The sequence below is a fragment of the Leucopleurus acutus genome (genome assembly GCF_964270905.1).
Source record: "Leucopleurus acutus genome assembly, chromosome: 16".
In the NCBI taxonomy this organism is placed as follows: domain Eukaryota; kingdom Metazoa; phylum Chordata; class Mammalia; order Artiodactyla; family Delphinidae; genus Leucopleurus; species Leucopleurus acutus.
Genome location: NC_139158.1, coordinates 58,069,213 through 58,087,769, shown reverse-complemented (window position 1 = coordinate 58,087,769; position 18,557 = coordinate 58,069,213). Strand labels below are relative to the sequence as shown.

Here is an 18,557-nt window from a genome sequence, read left to right as displayed (position 1 = left end):
TCGGCAGTGAAAGCACAGAGTCCTAATCACTGGACAGCCAGGGAATTCCCCAAGACCTTCAGATTTAGAGTGAGGTCTATCTAAAGTGAATACTCATTTCCAATACTCCATGCTTAATAACCCTGTAGCTGAAGCTTTCAACAGTCAGGAGGTCGGCTTTGCTGACCGGAACCTCTTCTGCCCCTCCACCTCCCTGAAGATTCACCATGACTTCATGAATTAGGAAGACAAATGACCTAGAGGGAAGGCAACCACTTCCTGATGTAACCCACTACTTCTCAGGCCAACTCCAAGGAGCCTTGCAAATCACATGGTAGAAAGGGATCACATGGTAGAATGGGAAACTTCAGACCTGCCTTAGGACACAGTGAGGGCTTCTGGCCTATGCAATACTCCCGCTATGGTAAAGTCATTGAGCAATGGGATTTCCACCCCCCCACCCCGAGGACAAATTCTGGGATCTAAAAAAAAAAAATCATCCAGATTATTAGAAGTCTTTAACATTAACGAAAATAACTCATACAGGCATTGACAGTCCTCCAGACTTCCGATGACACTCCACTGACAGGAGTTGCCTCACCAGGAGTAGAGCTGGCCCTGAATCTGCCCTTACTGTTAACCTTTGGTTGCTGAGTCCATGAAGGAGGGAGACAGCTGAATTGCCCAGTGTGGGTGTCAGCAGTGGGTCAAGGCCTATCGCACAGGTGGGTCTGCTGGGGCACTTTCTACTCTTTGCTGTGTTAGGGATGAAAAGATATGGCTGAGAAGGGATGATGGACTTAAAGGACTGGAGGGATGAGGTAATAAGGGAGTCGAAATGCTGAAGTCGCAAATCTGGAAGATAGGGGAAAAGACCGGGCTAGATTTAGGCTATGCCAAGTTTAAGATTATAGTCAGAGCTGGCAAGCAAGGAGGAGCTAAGGAAGCGAGGCTGAAGGTGAGGTCAGGATAAAGACCCAGGTTTGGGGGCCCTTGTCCAGAAGGAAACAGTTTCCAGAGACAGCTTTAGAGTGCCCGCGGTTAAGGCGAATCGTCCAGAGCCTAGGCAGTTCATCATCAGCCTCGAGGTAGGTACGCTGGGCTTCTTTGCTTCCTCGGTGTCCCTGTTCCAGAGAGGAGCGAAAGCAGGGGTGGGGCAGGTGGCTGGAACGGTCTCTTCTGACCTTGAGGAGAGCGTCTCTTTGCGGGAGGAACTGGTCTCGGCTTACACAACCTCCAGCGTTGGGAAGACCCCAACAAATCCGACGCAGGAGGGCTGAGCCCTTCTCCTCCCTTCTAGCGCCCGGGGCCCCAGGCTGCTCAAACGAAAAGGGCGCTGTGCTCCCGGGTATCTGAGCAAGGATTCTGGGCGCCCAGCGCAGTCTTCCCGCCCCTAAGGTGCCCAGACTGCAGCCGCCGCCGCCATCATACCGCGCAGCACGCAACAAAATCCACAGCCGGCCTTCCTGGGACCCGAGGCCGGAAAACGGGCCACCCACTTCCGCCGCCAGGCGGAAGTAGAGGGACTTCCGGTGAACTTTACAGGTACTTGTGGCTCACAATGGCGGCCTCCTTGTCCGGGAAGAAGATCGTGTTTGTCACGGGGAACGCCAAGAAGCTGGAGGAGGTGACGGGAGTGGTGGGAAGCCGACCAGGAGGCGGTTGGGGGGTAGCGTGTGGCAAGATTGGCTGGGGAGAAGGCGGAGAAGTGGCTTCCAGGCGGAGGGAAGCACGCGGGTGGAAGAGCAGAGGGGGAACAGAGTCCGACCCGGAGGGATGGGTTGGATCGGGAAGGGGATGGGCCGCGTGGAATGGACTAGCACGTGTGCGGAGTGGGGGTGACCCGGGGTTGGACTCGATAGAATGAGGGCCTTGACAAATCCGGGCACAGGGGTTGTGAGCTTAGGGGCATCGGGAGCTGAAGGAGTGGTGGGGTCCTTAACACTTGTCCCAAAGGTCACCTCTTAAGCTAGGTCCCAAACCGGGACCCTGACACCCCTCTGGAGCGGATCCAGACCCCGCTGCTGGCCTGGGGTTGGCAGGGGCCGGACAGGGTGTGGGGAGAGGCATCCAAACTGAGTTCCACACCCCACCACGGTACAGAAATGTGGTCCTCAGCCTCTCCCAGCCTCTTTCCGCCATCTGTGAAATGGCCATTATGCAGGAGGTCTGCTTCACAGCGCAATGGAGAGGAGTGAAGGAGGCAGTGGATCCAAAGTTCCTGCCTACAGGGACTTTGTGGTCAGCTCTGAGAATTCTGGGGGTTGATGGAACCGCTTTGGCTGCAAATAGTAGAGAGACACAGGGAGCTCATGTAAACAGCCAGGTGACAATCGTGGGAATACAATGGTATGCTGTCCCACAGGACTTGAGGAGTCTTTCTCAGGAGTCCCTATCGAGGGGTTTATTTGTCCTTCTAGTTCTCTCTGGATGCTCATCCCTTTTCCTTTTGAGGTCTTTCTGCATTTTTCCCTTCTGATGGAGGGGGCAGTAAGGCTTCTGCCAGACATCAGCTCTGATTGGCCTTGCTTGGATCAAAGGTTTGCCCTTACTTAGTCAGCCATGGTCAAGGAGGTGGGTCATGTGTCCGCACATGGATGACACCCACTAGATGTCTGAGGCAGACCAATGGGGTGCAGTCATTAGGGTCATTTGTCTACAGCATAGGGACCAATGACACTTGCGTGCTATTACAGGGTGGCCTCAGAAGTCAGAGCCCTGTGCTGATAAAAGGTTTGGGATCTTGAGGCCAGACCAGACAAGCAGACAGGCAGTGCCACACTGAACAGAGCCCCATGCAAGATGGTTGGTGCCGGCTCCCAAGGCCATCTCTACTTCTGGTTGAGAATGTGGCCCTCCCACATTTAAAGAAGAGGGAGGGAATTCCCTGGAAGTCCAGTGGTTAGGATTCGAGCTTTCACTGCCGGGGCCCGGGTTCGATCCCTGGTCGGGAAACTAAGATCCTGTAAGCCATGTGGCACGGCCCCCCCAAAAAAGGAGAAAAATAAAGAAGATGCTGGAGTGGCCAGAGGAGGCTCACTGGAGAAAATGGACTTGAAGTTGGCCTAAAATAGGGAGTTTTAACTCTTCATCTCATGGTACCCCATTGGCAGAGTGATGAAGCCTCTGGACCCTTTCTCAGGAAAATATTTTTAAATGTACAAAATAAAATACATAGGATTACAAAGGAAATCAATTCTATTGATTTACAATTCTCAAAATATTATAAATATTTGTGATCCAGTTACATATGCTTTATTAATGCATACCGAGCTGATCTCCCTGTGCTATGCCCCTGCTTCCCACTAGCTATTTTACATTTGGTAGTGTGTATATGTCGATGCTTCTGTCACTTCGCCCCAGCTTCCCCCTCCCCCGCTGCCGTGTCCTCAAGTCCATTCTGTATGTCTGCGTCTTTATTCCTGCCCTGCCACTAGGTTCATCGGTACCATTTTTTTTTTAGATTCCATATATATGCGTTAGCATACGGTATTTGTTTTTCTCTTTCTTTACTTTTTTTCTTTACTTCACTCTGTATGACAGACTCTAGGTCCATCCACCTCACTACAAAAAACTCTATTTCGTTTCTTTTTATGGCTGAGTAATATTCCATTGTATATATGTGCCACATCTTCTTTATCCATTTGTCTGTCAGTGGACATTTAGTTTGCTTCCATGTCCTGCCTATTGTAAATAGTGCTGCAATGAATATTGTGGTGCATGTCTCTTTCTGAATTATGGTTTTCTCAGGGTATATGCCGAGTAGTGGGGTTTGCTGGGTCATGTGGTAGTTCTATTTTTAGTTTTTACGGCACCTCCATACTGCTCTCCATAGTGGTTGTATCAATTTACATTCCTGCCAACAGTGCAGGAGGGTTCCCTTTTTACCACACCCTCTCCAGCATTTATTGTTTCTAGATTTTTTGATAATGGCCATTCTGACCAGTGTGAGGTGATACCTCATTGTGGTTTTGATTTGCATGTCTCTAATAGTGATGTTGAGCATCTTTTCATGTGCCTCTTGGCCATCTGTATGTCTTCTTTGGTGAAATGTCTATTTAGGTCTTCTGCCCATTTTTTAATTGGGTTGTTTCTTTTTTTTAATGTATTTTATTTTATTTTAATTTATTTTTGTTTTTGGCTGCGTTGGGTCTTCGTTGCTGTGCGCGGGCTTTTCTCTGATTGTGGTGAGCAGGGGCTACTCTTTGTTGCGGCGCGCAGGCTTCTCATTGCGGTGGCTTGTCTTGTTGTGGAGCTTGGGCTCTAGGCGCGCGGGCTTCAGTAGCTGTGGCACAGGGGGTCAGTAGTTGTGGCTTGCAGGCTCTAGAGCGCAGGCTCAGTAGCTCGGTAGTTGTGGCGCACAGGCTTAGTTGCTCCGCGGCATGTGGGATCTTCCCAGACCAGGGCTCAAACCTGTGTCCTCTGCATTGGCAGGCGGATTCTTAACCACTGCGCCACCAGGGAAGCCCGGGTTGTTTCTTTTTTTGATATTGAGCTCCATGAGCTGTTTGTATATTTTGGAGATTAATCCTTTGCTCGTTGTTTCATTTGCAAATATTTTATCCCATTCTGAGGGTTGTCTTTTCGTCTTGTTTATGGTTTGCTTTGCTGTGCAAAGCTTTTAAGTTTAACTAGGTCCCATTTGTTTATTTTTGTTTTTATTTTCATTACTCTAGAAGGTGGGTCAAAAAACATCTTGCTGTCGTTTATGTCAGAGTGTTTTTCCTATGGTTTCCTCTAAGAGTTTTATAGTGTCTGGTTTTACATTTAGGTCTTTAATACATTTGGAGTTTATTTTATTTTTTTATTTTTTGGAGTTTATTTTTGTGTGTGGTGTTAGGTGGTGTTCTAATTTCATTCTTTTACATGTAGCTGTCCAGTTTTCCCAGCACCACTTACTGAAGAGGCTGTCTTTTCTCCATTGTATGTTCTTGCCTCCTTTGTCGTAAATTAGGTGACCATATGTGCATGGGTTTATCTCTGGGCTTTCTATCCTGTACCTTGATCTATATTTCTGTTTTTTGTGCCAGTACCATAATGTCTTGATTACTGTAGCTTTATAGTATAGTTTGAAATCAGGGAGCCTGATTCCTCCAGCTCCTTTTTTCTTTCTCAGTATTGCTTTGGCTATTCAGGATCTTTTGTGTTTCCATACAAATTGTAAAATTTTTTGTTCTAATTCTGTGAAGAATGCCATTGGTAGTTTGATAGGGATTGCATTGAATCTGTAGATTGCTTTGGGTAGTATAGTCATTTTCATAATATTGATTCTTCCAATCCAAGAATATGGTATATTTCTCCAACTGTTTATGACATCTTTGATTTCTTTCATCAGTGTTTTATAGTTTTCCAAGTATAAGTCTTTCACCTCCTTAGATAGGTTTATTCCTAGATATTTTATTCTTTTTGTTGCAGTGGTAAATGGGATTGTTTCCTTAATTTCTCTTTCTGATTTTTCGTTGTTAGTGTATAGGAATGCCAGAGATTTCTGTGCATTAACTTTGTATCCTGAAACCTTACCAAATTCGTTGATTAGTTCTAGTAGTTTTCTGGTGGCATCTTTAGGATTTTCTATGTATAGTATCATGTCATCTGCAAACAGTGACAGTTTTACTTATCCAATTTGTATACCTTTTATTTCTTTTTCTTCTCTGATTGCCATGGCTAGGACTTCGAAAACTATGTTGAGTAAGAGTGGTGAGAGAGGACATCCTTGTCTTTTTCCTGATCTTAGAGGAAATGCTTTCAGTTTTTCACCATTGAGTATGTTTGCTGTGGGTTTGTCATATATGACCTTTATTATGTTGAGGTAGGTTCCCTCTATGCCCATTTTCTGGAGAGTTTTTATCGGAAAAGAGTGTTGAATTTTTTCAAAACCTTTTTCTGCATCTATTGAGATGATCACATGGTTTTTATTCCTTAATTTGTTAACATGGTGTATCACATTGATTGATTTGCGTATATTGAAGAATCCTTGCATCTGATGTATGATCCTTTTAATATGTTGTTGGATTCTGTTTGCTAGTATTTTGTTCAGGAGTTTTGCATCTATGTTCATCAGTGATATTGGACTATAATTTTCTTTTTTTGTGATACCTTATTCTGGTTTTGGTATCAGGGTGATGGTGGCTTCATAGAACGAATTTGGGAGTGTTCCTCTCTCTGCAGTTTTTTGGACGAGTTTGAGAAGGATCGGTGTTAGCTCTTCTCTAAATGTTTGATAGAATTCACCTGTGAAGCCATCTGGTCCTGGACTTTTGTTTGTTGGAAGATTTTTTTTATATATAAATTTTTTTTTTTTTTTTTTTTTTGCGTTACGTGGGCCTCTCACTGTTGTGGCCTCTCCCGTTGCGGAGCACAGGCTCCGGACGCGCAGGCTCAGCAGCCATGGCTCACGGGCCCAGCCACTTCGCAGCATGTGGGATCTTCCCGGACCGGGGCACGAACCCGTGTCCCCTGCATCGGCAGGCAGACTCTCAACCACTGCGCCACCAGGGAAGCCCTATATATAAATTTATTTATTTTTACTTATTTACGTTTGGCTGCGCTGGGTCTTCGTGGCTGCGCGTGGGCTTTCTCTAGTTGCAGCAAGCCGGGGCTACTCTTCGTTATGGTGCACAGGCTTCTCACTGTGGTGGTTTCCCTTGTTGTGGAGCATGGGCTCTTGGCAGGCGGACTTCAGTAGTTGTGGCACATGGGCTCAGTAGTTGTGGCTCGTGGGCTCTAGAGCATAGGCTCAGTAGGTGCGGCACATGGGGTTAGTTGCTCCATGGCATATGGGGTCTTCTCGGACCAGGGATCAAACCTGTGTCCCCTGCATTGGCAGGCAGATTTATAACCACTACGCCACCAGGGTAGTCCTGTTGGAAGATTCTTAATTACAGTTTCAATTTCATTACTTGTGATAGGTCTGTTTATATTTTCTAATTCTTCCTGGCTCAGTCTTGGAAAATTGTACGTTTCCAAGAATTTGTCCATTTCCTCATGATTGTCCATTTTATTGGCATATAGTTGTCTGTAGTAGTCTCTTATAATCCTTTGTATTTCTGCAGTGTCAGTTGTGATTTCTCCTTTTTCATTTCTAATTTTATTGATTTGCACCCTTTTTTTCTTGATGAGTCTGGGTAAGGGTTTATCAATTTTGTTTATCTTCTCAAAGAACCAACTTTTAGTTTTATTGATTTTTGCTGTTGTTTTCATTTGTTTCATTTATTTCTGCTCTGATCTTTATGATTTCTTTCCTTCTACTGACTTTGGGTTTTCATTGTTCTTCTTTCTCTAGTTGCTTTAGGTGTAGGGTTAGATTGTTTATTTGAGATTTTTCTTGTTTCTTGAGGTGCGATTGAATTGCTATAAACTTCCCTCTTAGAACTGCTTTTGCTGCATCCCATAGGTTTTGAATCATTGTGTTTTTGTTGTCATTTGTATCTATGTATTCTTTTATTTCTTTGATTTCTCTAGTGATCTCTTGGTTACTTAGTAGTGCACTGTTTAGCCTCCATGTATTTGTGTTTTTTACGGTTTTTTTCCTGTAATTGATTTACACATAGCAGTGTGGTCAGAAAAGATGCTTGATACGATTTCAATTTTCTTAAATTTTCCAAGGCTTGATTTGTGAGCCAAGATGTGATCTGTCTTGGAGAATGTTCCGTGTGCACTTGAGAAGGAAGTGTACTGTGCCACTTTCGGGTGGAATGTTCTATAAATATCAGTTAAATCTATCTGGTCTATTGTGTCATCTAAAGCTTGTGTTTGCTTATTTATTTTCTGTTTGGATGATCTGTCCATTGGGGTAAGTGAGGTGTTAAAGTCCCCTACTATTATAGTGTTACTGTTGATTTCTGCTTTCATGGTTGTTAGCATTTGCCTTATGTATTGAGGTGCTCCTATGTTGGGTGCATAAGCGATTATAATTGTTATATCTTCTTCTTGGATTGATCCCTTGATCATTATGTACTGTCCTTCCTTATCTCTTGTAACAGTCTTTATTTTAAAGTCTATTTTTTAAAATAAATTTATTTATTTTATTTTTGGCTGTGTTGGGTCTTTGTTGCTGTGCATGGGCTTTCTCTAGTTGCGGCAAGCAGGGGTTACTCTTCACTGCGGTGTGCAGTCTTCTCATTGAGGTGGCTTCTCTTGTTGCATAACACAGGCTCTAGGCATGCAGGCTTCAGTAGTTGTGGCACACGGGCTCAGTAGTTGTGGCTCACAGGCTCTAGAGAGCAGGCTCAGTAGTTGTGGTGCATGGGCTTAGTCACTGCACAGCATGTGGGATCTTCCTGGAGGGATTGAACCTGTGTCCCCTGCATTGGCAGGCAGATTCTTAACCGCTGTACCACCAGGGAAGCCCTAAAGTCTATTTTATCTGATATGAGTATTGCTACTCCAACATTCTTTTGATTTCCATTTGCATGGAATATATTTTTCCATCCCTTCACTTTTAGTCTGTATGTGTTCCTAGGTCTGAAGTGGGTCTCTTGTAGACAGCATATATACGGGTCTTGTTTTTGTATCCATTCAGCCAGTCTGTGTCTTTTGGTTGGAGCATTTAATCCATTTACATTCAAGGTTGTTATCGATTGTATGTACCTATTACCATTTTCTTAATTGTTTTGGGTTCGTTTTTGTGGGTCTTTTTCTTCTCTTGTGTTTCCTGCCTAGAGAAGTTTTTTTAGCATTTGTTGTAAAGGTGGTTTGGTGGTGCTGAATTCTCTTACCTTTTGCTTGTCTGAAAAGCTTTTGATTTCTCTCTTGACTCTGAATGAGATCCTTGCTGGGTAGAGTAATCTTGGTTGTAGTTTTTTCTCTTTCATCATTTTAAGTATATCCTGCCACTCCCTTCTGGCCTGCAGAGTTTCTGCTGAAAAATCAGTTGATAATGTTATGGGGATTCCTTTGTATGTTATCTTTTGCTTTTCCCTTGCTGCTTTTAATATTTTTTCTTTGAACTCAATTTTTGTTAGTTTGATTAATATGTGTCTTGGTGTGTTTCTCTTAAGATTTTCCTGTATGGGACTCTGCGCTTCCTGGACTTGGGTGGCTATTTCCTTTCCCATGTTAGGGAAGTTTTCTGCTATGATCTCTTCAAATATTTTCTCAGACCCTTTCTTTTTCTCTTCTTATTTGGGACCCCTATAATTCGAATGTTGGTGTTTTTAGTATTGTCCCAGAGGTCTCTGAGATTGTCTTCGATTCTTTTCATTCTTTTTTCTTTATTCTGCTCCTTGGCAGTTATTTCCAGCAGTCTGTCTTCCAGCTCACTTATATTTGTTCTTCTGCCTCAGTTATCCTATTATTGATTCCTTCTAGTGTATTTTTCATTTCAGTTACTGTGTTTTCATCTCTGTTTGTCCTTCAATTCTTCTAGAACTTTGTTAAACATTTCTTGTATTTTCTTAGTCTGTGCCTCCATTCTACTTCTGAGATTCTGGATCATCTTTACTACCATTACTCTGAATTCTTTTTAGGTAGCTTGCCTATTTCCTCTTCATTTATTTGGTCTTATAGGTTTTTACCATGCTTCTTCATCTGTGACATACTTTATTACCCTCTCATTTTTTCTGATGGGTGGGATTGTGTTCCTGTAAACAGGAACTGGTTGTTTGGCCTGAGGCTTCCAACACTGGAGTTTGTAGGCTGTTGGGTAGAGCTGGGTCTTGGTGCTGAGATGAGGAACTCTGGGAGACCTCACTCCAATGAATATTTCCTGGGGTCTGAGGTTCTCTTATTAGTCCAGTGGTTCAGACTCAGAGCTCCCATCGCAGGAGCCGTTCACTTGGGGGTTCTTCCCGTCTCCTTGGGCGTCAAGGTCCCCCACCACCATCTGGCAGGCGCCCTAGTTGTAGGGAGACACAAACTCTGTGTCTTCCCACGCTGCCATCTTGACTCTGCCCCTTGTAAATGATATTTTGAGATATCTGCTACAACTGTAATGGGATATGACAACATCTGCGATTTTAATAGGTTTAAATATCACAGGAGATGCTAATGCTATTTGTGTTTGTTTTCTATATTCACTATTGAAAGGGATGCTAAATTTCAGGTAGGGGTTAGTGAAAATAAAGTGTTTTGTTTTGTTTTGTTTTTCCTAATCCAAGTTCACAGATCTCCTGAATTCTGGGTAACCCCTGATAGAAAATTCTTGGCCCAAAGGATAGGTTTTGGGAGCACTGAGAAGGGAAGAGGGTGTTCTAGGTAGGTGGTTAGCATAAACAGAGACCTGAAGTAGGAGGGAGGGATTGGAGAGTGAGGAGATGGGGGAGCTGACCTGCTGGGGTGGGACCCTGAAGGCTGGGGTGAGGCTCATGGGCCTGACTTGGTGAGCTTTAGGGGACTGACAGGAGAGTTACCTGACGAGAAAGATGGGTGACAGCTTGTGTAGTAATGGGGAATAGTTAAACAAATGGTGATAAATGTTCTTTCGTTTTGGAACAGGTCATTCAGATTCTAGGAGATAAGTTTCCATGCACTTTGGTGGCACAGAAGATTGACCGTATGTCTCTGATTAGTTCTATTTTTAAAAGATGATTCAATTTCTCTCTCTCTCTGTGACCTGACTGTGTGTCTGTTTCTCTGATAAGTGCCAGAGTACCAAGGAGAGCCTGATGAGATTTCCATTCGGAAGTGTCAGGAGGCAGCTCGCCAGGTGCTTGCTCCACACATGTCCTGTACTTGCGCCTCTTGTCCTGGTGGCTCCTGGGGTCTGTGCCTGCTGGGGATGGGTAGAGAATATGGTGGGCACACTTTATAATGACTTGAAGGACGTTTCCAGGCTTAGCTAGGCTGGAGTCAGTTAATATTGGCTCTGGAATACTGCCTTCCTTTCTCAACCTTGACTGCATAGTATCCCCCTAGATGACCACACACACACATAATTCACTCTTCCCAATTCTCAGGTACATACATTCCACCCCTACATTCTCCCCACATACATCCACCCTGCACTCACACACCTCTGTGGAACTGAAAAAGAGTGCTTTGTAAACAGTCAGGCTGCTTGAGTATGAATCCCAGCTCTCCTGTCACTGTACCTGGAGCAAACTTTACAACCTGCCAAGGCTTTGATGTCCCTACCTTTAAAATGAAGATAAGACATTAGTCAACAGCTGTTACCCAGAGCAGATGGACCTCTATCTGCTGCTGCTGTTGCACATCCCAGCTAGCTGTGAGTGTGGCCCTGGCTTGGATGGCAGGGGAATTCAGGGTGGAGGTGGGGCCTGCTGCTGGACGCTGGTCTCAGGGCTGCATGTTCTTGTGCTGCAGGTGCAGGGCCCTGTACTGGTGGAGGACACCTGTCTGTGCTTCAACGCCCTTGGGGGCCTCCCTGGCCCCTACATGTGAGTGCTCCCCCACCCTTTTTCAGGGCCCTGGCCACAAAACCACTTGAACTTTGAAATGATTTGTTACTTGATACTGCGGGTCATTCACTGTCTTGGCATCAACACCAGTATGTCAGATTGTCTTGAGGGAGGATTAGGGGTGGGGAAGAGGCATACCTTTCTTTTGTAAAGTGTGAGAATGTGATTGTGTAAGTTGAGATGGGCAAGGGGAACTCACCCATTGGAGAGGTACATTTGTGGGCAGATCAGTTTCAGGAAAGAGGAAATAAGGAAGTTGAGATCTGCAGATGGATTTCCTTAAAGCTATCCAGTACCCTGGATCCCCTCAGAAGGTCTTTGTGTATCTCTAGGGTACAAATACCCCAATTTGTTAGGTCTTGGGTATGTATACAGTTGACCCTTGAACAACTTGGGGGGGGGGTTAACCTGCGTTTAACTTACAGTTGGCCTTCCATATCAGTGAATTCAACTGTATATTACTGTAGTATTTACTACTGAAAAATATCCATGTATAAGTGAACATATGCAGTTCAAATTCATGTTGTTCAAGGGTTAACTGTATCTTTAACTTTTGGATTGCTAATTTGTTTGCCAAGGCAGTAGCACCCCTACACACTTATAGTGTACATTGCTCCATATTCTTACCAGCACTGTTTTATGACTTTTTAGTATTTTGTAATGGCGGGAGTGGGAAATGTTACCACATGCAATTTTAATTTGCATTTCCCTAATTACCAGTGAGATTGAGGGCTTCACTGGTTTATCAGTTCTTTTGTGGATTGCCTCTTTGTCTCCATTTCCTTTTTCCTATTGGATTATTTCTCTTCATTTTGAGTTGAGACATTCTTTGCTCTCCCAGGGCTCTAATCCCTGGGGGATGCAGCCCAGAAATAAGGTGGTAAGAACATCCATCTGATTGTGGTGTCTGACTCACCTTTATTTCTCTTGCAGAAAGTGGTTTCTGGAGAAGTTAAAGCCTGAAGGTATTATCCCCATGTCTCTTTCTTTAGACCTGTTTGAAATTAAGAATCTGTGGGTTCTACGAGAGGAGCTCCAACTAGTAATCAGGAATCTCGGGTTCCATCCCCTTCACGGAGTCTCCATTCACCTCAGTTTCCCCATCTATAATCTACAGCTCACACTCTCCCTATACACCCGGTGCCAGGGAGCACTGAGATTTGGGAGGAGTGGATGGGGTGGGGGTGGGTGGTGAGAGCTTTGTGTTTGAGGGACAAAGGGGCTCTAGTTGATTCTGGCTCAGAGGGACTGGCCCCACTTCTTGCTGTCCTTGCCTCAGTGGGGGGCGGGGAGAGGGACACCCTGCTGCTCCCCCTGGTCCCAGCAGCGCATACCCTGAAGCCCACAGTAGTAGAATAAGGAACCCCACATCCCCATCACCCAACTTCCTGGGTTATCAGCGCAGGGCCTATTTGGTGATATGTATAACTCCCCTTCGCCACCTGGGCCCATTGAGTGCGGAGAGGGGGCTGGGGCCGGGCAGCGTAGAGTGCGCTGAGCCCTCACTGCACGTGCCCGCAGGTCTCCACCAGCTCCTGGCTGGGTTCCAAGACAAGTCGGCCTATGCACTCTGCACGTTCGCGCTCAGCACTGGGGACCCCAGCGAGCCTGTGCGCCTCTTCAGGGGCCGGACCTCGGTGCGTACCCATGCTCGTTCCCCAGAGTGCCGCCAGAGGGCGCTGTGACTCGCGATGATGCTGCAGGACTGTAGTGGGGAGGGCGCGCCCCTGGGTACCACAGCTAGAAGTGCTGTCAATCCCGAAACTTATTTGACCCCAGAGTCAGGTGTTTGGAAACGCACAGTGGCTTACAGCTGTTGGGGCCTGGTATACCCAGAGCTCTGCAGTGTATGCTGTCCTGAGAAGCAGATGTGGAAACTGAAGGTGACAACTCCTAGAGCTACATCTATAGCCCAGACTTCTCCAAGCTTGAATCTCCTCATCCCACTGCTGAGGCAACAGCTTCCCTTGGACATCTCACAGCCTTTCCAACTTTTTATGTTCATATAGAATCTTCCTTCTCCCCCCAACTCATTCCTTTTAAAACTGCCCTTCAGTGCCCCCATGCTTACCTATCAGACCGTAGGTTCAGCTGCTTCTCACAGGGTCCAGACCACCCTCTGGGCTGGCCTGCTTCCCCCACCCCACCTCCGCCCCAGCCCATCCATCCCCTCCCCGTGGCAGGAGTGTACCTTCAGGCACATCATTTCTCTGCTTTGTCCTTTCTGCTCAGGATAGAATCCAGAGTCCCACCATAGCTCACATAGCCCTATGCCAGTGGCTCCACCAGGGACTGTCCACAGATGTTTTACTTTACACTCCCTGATTAGATTTCTAATTTTTGTGGTGAAAAAACAGGTAACAGAAATTACCATCTTCATTTTTAAGTGTACAATACGATAGTGTACACTGTTGTGCACCAGATCTCTAGAACTTTCTCATCTTGCAGAATTGAAACTATGCCCATTGAATAATGACTCCATCTTCCCCTCCTCTCTCCAGCACCTGGCAACCACCATTCTACTTTGTGTTGCTAAGAGTTCGGCTACCTCAGATACATCATATAAGTGGAATCCTGCAGTGTTTGTTTTTTTGTGACTGGCTTATCTCACTTAGCATAATGTCCTCAAGTTTCATCCATGTTGTAGCATGTGATAGGATCTCCTTTTTTAAGACTGAATAATATTCCATTGTATATATATACCACTTTTTCCTTTATCCGTTTACAGGCATACCTCGTTTTATTGAGCTTCACAGATATTATGTTTTTACAAATTGAAAGTTTGTGGCAATCCTGCACTGTCAGATGATGGTTAGCATTTTTAGCAATTAAGTATTTTTAAATTAAGGTATGTACACTATTTTTTAGACATAATGCTATTGCACACTTAATAGATTACAATATAGTGTAAACATAACTTTTATATGCAGTAGGAAACCAAAAAATTCATGTGACTTGCTTTATTGCGATAATTGCTTAATTGCAGTGGTCTGGAACTGAACCCACAATATCTCCAAGGTCTGCCTGTATTCATTGATGAACACTTGCGTGGCTTCCACTTTTTGGCTTGTTCATAATGCTGCTATGAACGTGGGTGTGCAAATATCTCTTCAAGATCTGTTTTCATTCTTTTGGGTATATATCCAGAAATGGGATTGCTGGATCATATTGCCTGGTTACATTTTTAACAGTTAGTTTTAGTGGTCTGCTACTTTCACAGAAATGTTCTCTCAAAAATCAAAAGTATGAACAACCACAGGCCCAACTTCCTGCGCCATGACTGACTAGCAGCTATGCTGCTGATGGGGCCTGATCACTTTCATCCGACCATTCCCTATTGTCTCCCCAGCTTGGGCTGCTGTTTGTACTTTGTTGCTGCCAGCCCTGACTTTAACTGAGGTAGCCTTGTTTCTCCTTGTTCTGTTCTCCCCTGTGCTTTCGAAAAAACCCTAGCCACATTGTCCTTTCAGCAGTGCGTATGATAAGCCTTTTCCATCTCTGGACCTCAGCACAGCTGTGTCCTCCACCTAGAATGTTCTTGCCCTAGTCCTTTATGTGGCCAAAGTGTCCCCTCCTCACTGAGACCTTCCCTGAGCTCCCCATCTTGTTATTCTTGAGCCCAGCTCCCAGTGTGTTGCCTCTAAGACACTTTGCATTTGGTAATCATTAATGTGTTTACTGATGTAATGCTTGTTTTGCTTAAGAGTTCCATTCTGTGAAGGCAAGGCTACGATTTTCTGTTTTCCTGGTGCCTGCTTCGCTGAGGTGTTCAAAAAACAGTTGTTGCATGGGTGAAGTTCAGAGTGGTTCAGTAACTGGCCTCAGTCACACAGCTCCCCATTAGCAGAAGCAGAATTTCCCTTTGGTCTGAATGACTTGGAATTTATATGGCTAATCCCCATCCTCTACTACCTCCCTTGTATTTTATAAGTTGTTTTTTTTTTTTTTTTTGCGGAGCACAGGCTCTGGACGCGCAGGCTCAGTGACCATGGCTCACGGGCCCAGTCACTCCACGGCATGTGGGATCTTCCCGGACCAGGGCACGAACCCATGTCCCCTGCATCGGTAGGCGGACTCTCAACCACTGTGCCACCAGGGAAGCCTGACACTGGTTATCTTTGTCACATTTTCCTTTTGGAATTTGCCTATTACAGCCAGTATTTACTGAGCTCATTTTTGTGTTGAACATTGTGCAAAGTAATTTCTATTTTGTTGTTTCATTCGTTAGAGCCTCCCTTGTATTTTGAGAAATGCAGTAATAGTAGCAGGCACAGGGCTTGGCTGCAAGGTTCAGGGCCCTCAAACTTCCTATTAGGAGAAAATGTTTTCTGTCAGTCTTTCAAAGTTGCTTCTCTTCTTCAGTGAGGTCACAGTTTGTCAAAGCTTCAGAGAGGGAGGCTGGTCCCAGGGGTATCTGTGGGCTAATCAAGCATGTGGTTCCTCCCTGTCTGTGGGGAGCGAGCCGTCCTGCTCTGCATTTTATCTGTGTTCAGCAAACATTTGCCGGCACCATGGACCCCTTGAAATAATATATTTTGAGTAAATAGGGTTTAACCAAATTCATAAACCAAACTCAGTCTGGCTACTGCCCTCCTCATAGTGCATCTCCTCCACACCCAGTGGCACACCTGTCCCCCTTTCCTCTGGCAGGGCCAGATTGTGGTGCCCCGTGGCTGCCGGGATTTTGGCTGGGACCCCTGCTTTCAGCCTGATGGATATGAGCAGACGTAAGGAGCCCCAGTTTCTTTCAGGGGTGTGGGGTGGGGATGGCCGTGGTCTGGGTTGGGTCAGTGCCCTGCCCAGGTGCAGGCACGCGGATACAGGCGGGGCAGGCTCTGAGGTGCCGTTCCGGCTGAAGGCAGCTCTGCTGGGGTGGATGCAAGGAATCTGGGTGGCCTGGTCCACAGCTGGGAGGCAGCTGGGCATAGCTGAAGTCCTGGGCTCTCGGGCTCAGCTCAGCGCAGAGCAGCTTTGTAGCTTCAGTGGCTTCCCCGCTCTGACCTGGGCTTGTCAGCTTTGTTGGATGATTATCTGACCCCCATTTAGTCTGGAAAAATGTTAGCACTTGGCCACCACGTTACACCCCCACAGTGCCAGGTGTTCTCAGTATTTCATGCTAGCCCCCGCTTATTTACACGGGACATGTTGGCCATTATTGGAATCGGGTTTGTCAAGCTGGAGGGGGGCCCTTAGGGAGTGTGGCCTGAGGCCTCACAACAGCCAGGCAGGGCTGAGGACAACATGAAGCAGCACTTTGGTGACACAAAGGCTCTATATCTGCACTGTGCAATCCGGTAGCCATTAGCCACGTGTGGCTGCGGAGCATCTGAAATGTGGTTAGAGCAACTGAGGAACAGAATTTATTTTTATTCAGTTGTAATTGGTTTAAATGGCCACAGTGGCTGGTAGCCATCATATTTGACAGCATAGATGTGAAAGTGACAACTGGAGTAGGGATTCTCACCTCACTGGAGTCCTGCCATGGATGGCAGGCTACTGGCTGGCTGTTCAAGGCTCATCTGCTGCCCCCTGCCCCCACCTGCCCGCCCCACAGTGCATTGGAGGAGATTGCTATGTTTGCTCTGTCAGGCCCCACTGCTTCCTGTCAACAGATGACAAAGCTGATAAAGCATGCAGCTCATCCCCCTGTCCCCAGCTTCCCTTTGATGACTTTTGGACACACTAGAACCATTTTAAGATCCTTTCACACTCATTAATATGGGTTTCTACCTACAGGGGAATTTAAGACTGATTTTTTAAAAATTAACTCTGGTTGCCAGGAGCTGGTAGCCCCACTACCCTTTCCTAGGGACTTTCTGAGCTTTGGGCTCCAGGATGAGGTGAGGTGTACACACCCTCCCTGAATCTGGGCCCCCTCTTCTCTGAGCTGCTACTGTTGCCCCTTAGGTATGCAGAGATGCCCAAGGCTGAGAAGAACGCCATCTCCCATCGCTTCCAGGCCCTGCTTGAGTTGCAAGAATACTTTGGCAACCTGACTCCACTTGGAGCTGGTGATAACCACTCTGGCTGAGGATCCGGGGAGGGCTAGCCTGAAACTGCCTCTATCAGGCAGGCACCCATCCAAGTACCGCCTTCAGGGTTACCACTTCCTGGGGGTGTTACCAGCCGTCAGGAGCAGCTGGCTCTGCTTGGAGAAACTTTGGCCAGAGGACACCATCCTCTTGTCCTCAGGGATTCAGTGGTCTCCTACAGCCTTCAGGCCTGGAATCCGGAAAGGACCTTGGGTGTTAAAACTGGCCTTGGCAGGGTTGAGGGTTTGGGGAAGAACCACACAAACAGCCTTAGATGTTTTTTAAATGCAGCAAATAAAAATTCCGGAGGGTACTTGCTTCCAAAATAAACTGGGTATATTTGCTCTGAAACCTGCCCCAGACAGGTGTCTGTCTCCTGAGTCCCCTTTGGCACGAGCAGGAAACCTCTCAGGTCGGGGGGGCAAAACGGGTGTAGGGGGGTGGCTGGAGGAGGGCAGTGCTGTGTCGAGGCTGTTTGTGTGCCCTTGCTAGCTGGAGTATTATATCTTTCTTTTTGTCCTTGAAGTCTCTGATCATGGGCTGAACTTTTACATGCCACATCCCTGCTGCCCGCCCACCCAGCCACTGAGCAATGCCACCACCCAGCTGGCCTCTATTGTGTTTGCTGGGTTGGGGGGCGGGCAGTGTGGGATGCTGAGTGCTTTTGCTTTATTCTGGTGTACATTAGAGCAGCTAAAATGTTGGTTTATGGTTATAACGCCAGGTTCATTTTTATGGCAGGGAGGAGGGATGGAGTTCTTGACCCCAGTTGGGTTGACATGCCACGGTTCAGCCTGGGGGGCCAGCTGAGTTGAGCCCTTCAGGAGGCCCGGCTCAGCTACCCCGGACCCGTACTGAGTCCTGGTAAAGCCCTTCCCTGGGAGGGACTTCAGAGGCCCGGGGTGGCTCCCTTGCCTTCCTGCAGGTGTTACTCTGGTAAAGAGGAGGTGCCCAACCCCAAGGACAATCAGAAAAGCCCGTTGTGTGCAGCAGGTTGGGGAGTGGGGGGTCCTTAATGCTGGTGTGTCGCTCCCAAGCTTAAGTTACATCCCCTCCTCAGTCCTAGCAGCACGGCCCAGGGCCTAGATTTAACAGTTGTTTCCTCCCCTAAAATTCATCAGCACCCGTGGGTGAGGACAGGACCTCATCCCTTTGCTCCCCTCTTGTCTGTGAAGCCCAGCTGGGTTGT

At 46.5% G+C, this 18,557-nt stretch overlaps 1 protein-coding gene across 5 annotated transcripts; it reads left to right on the top strand.

The window, feature by feature from the left end:
* Positions 1 to 1,522: 1,522 nt before the first annotated feature.
* ITPA (inosine triphosphatase) lies at positions 1,523 to 17,697 on the top strand (the record flags this gene model as incomplete). 5 transcript variants are annotated; one of them, XM_082856636.1, is made up of 8 exons in its annotated part: positions 1,523 to 1,606; positions 10,414 to 10,471; positions 10,560 to 10,624; positions 11,242 to 11,315; positions 12,270 to 12,301; positions 12,858 to 12,973; positions 15,987 to 16,063; positions 17,244 to 17,697. In XM_082856636.1, the coding sequence occupies 8 exons, from the start codon at positions 1,541 to 1,543 to the stop codon at positions 17,365 to 17,367; spliced, it is 612 nt and encodes a 203-aa protein (XP_082712762.1). In that variant the 3' UTR covers positions 17,368 to 17,697. The 5 variants fall into 5 exon arrangements, with proteins under 5 accessions (XP_082712762.1, XP_082712761.1, XP_082712765.1 ...); XM_082856635.1 differs by having other exon boundaries at positions 15,937 to 16,063; XM_082856639.1 differs by lacking the exon at positions 15,987 to 16,063 and having other exon boundaries at positions 17,244 to 17,382.
* Between the last annotated feature and the right edge of the window lie 860 nt (positions 17,698 to 18,557).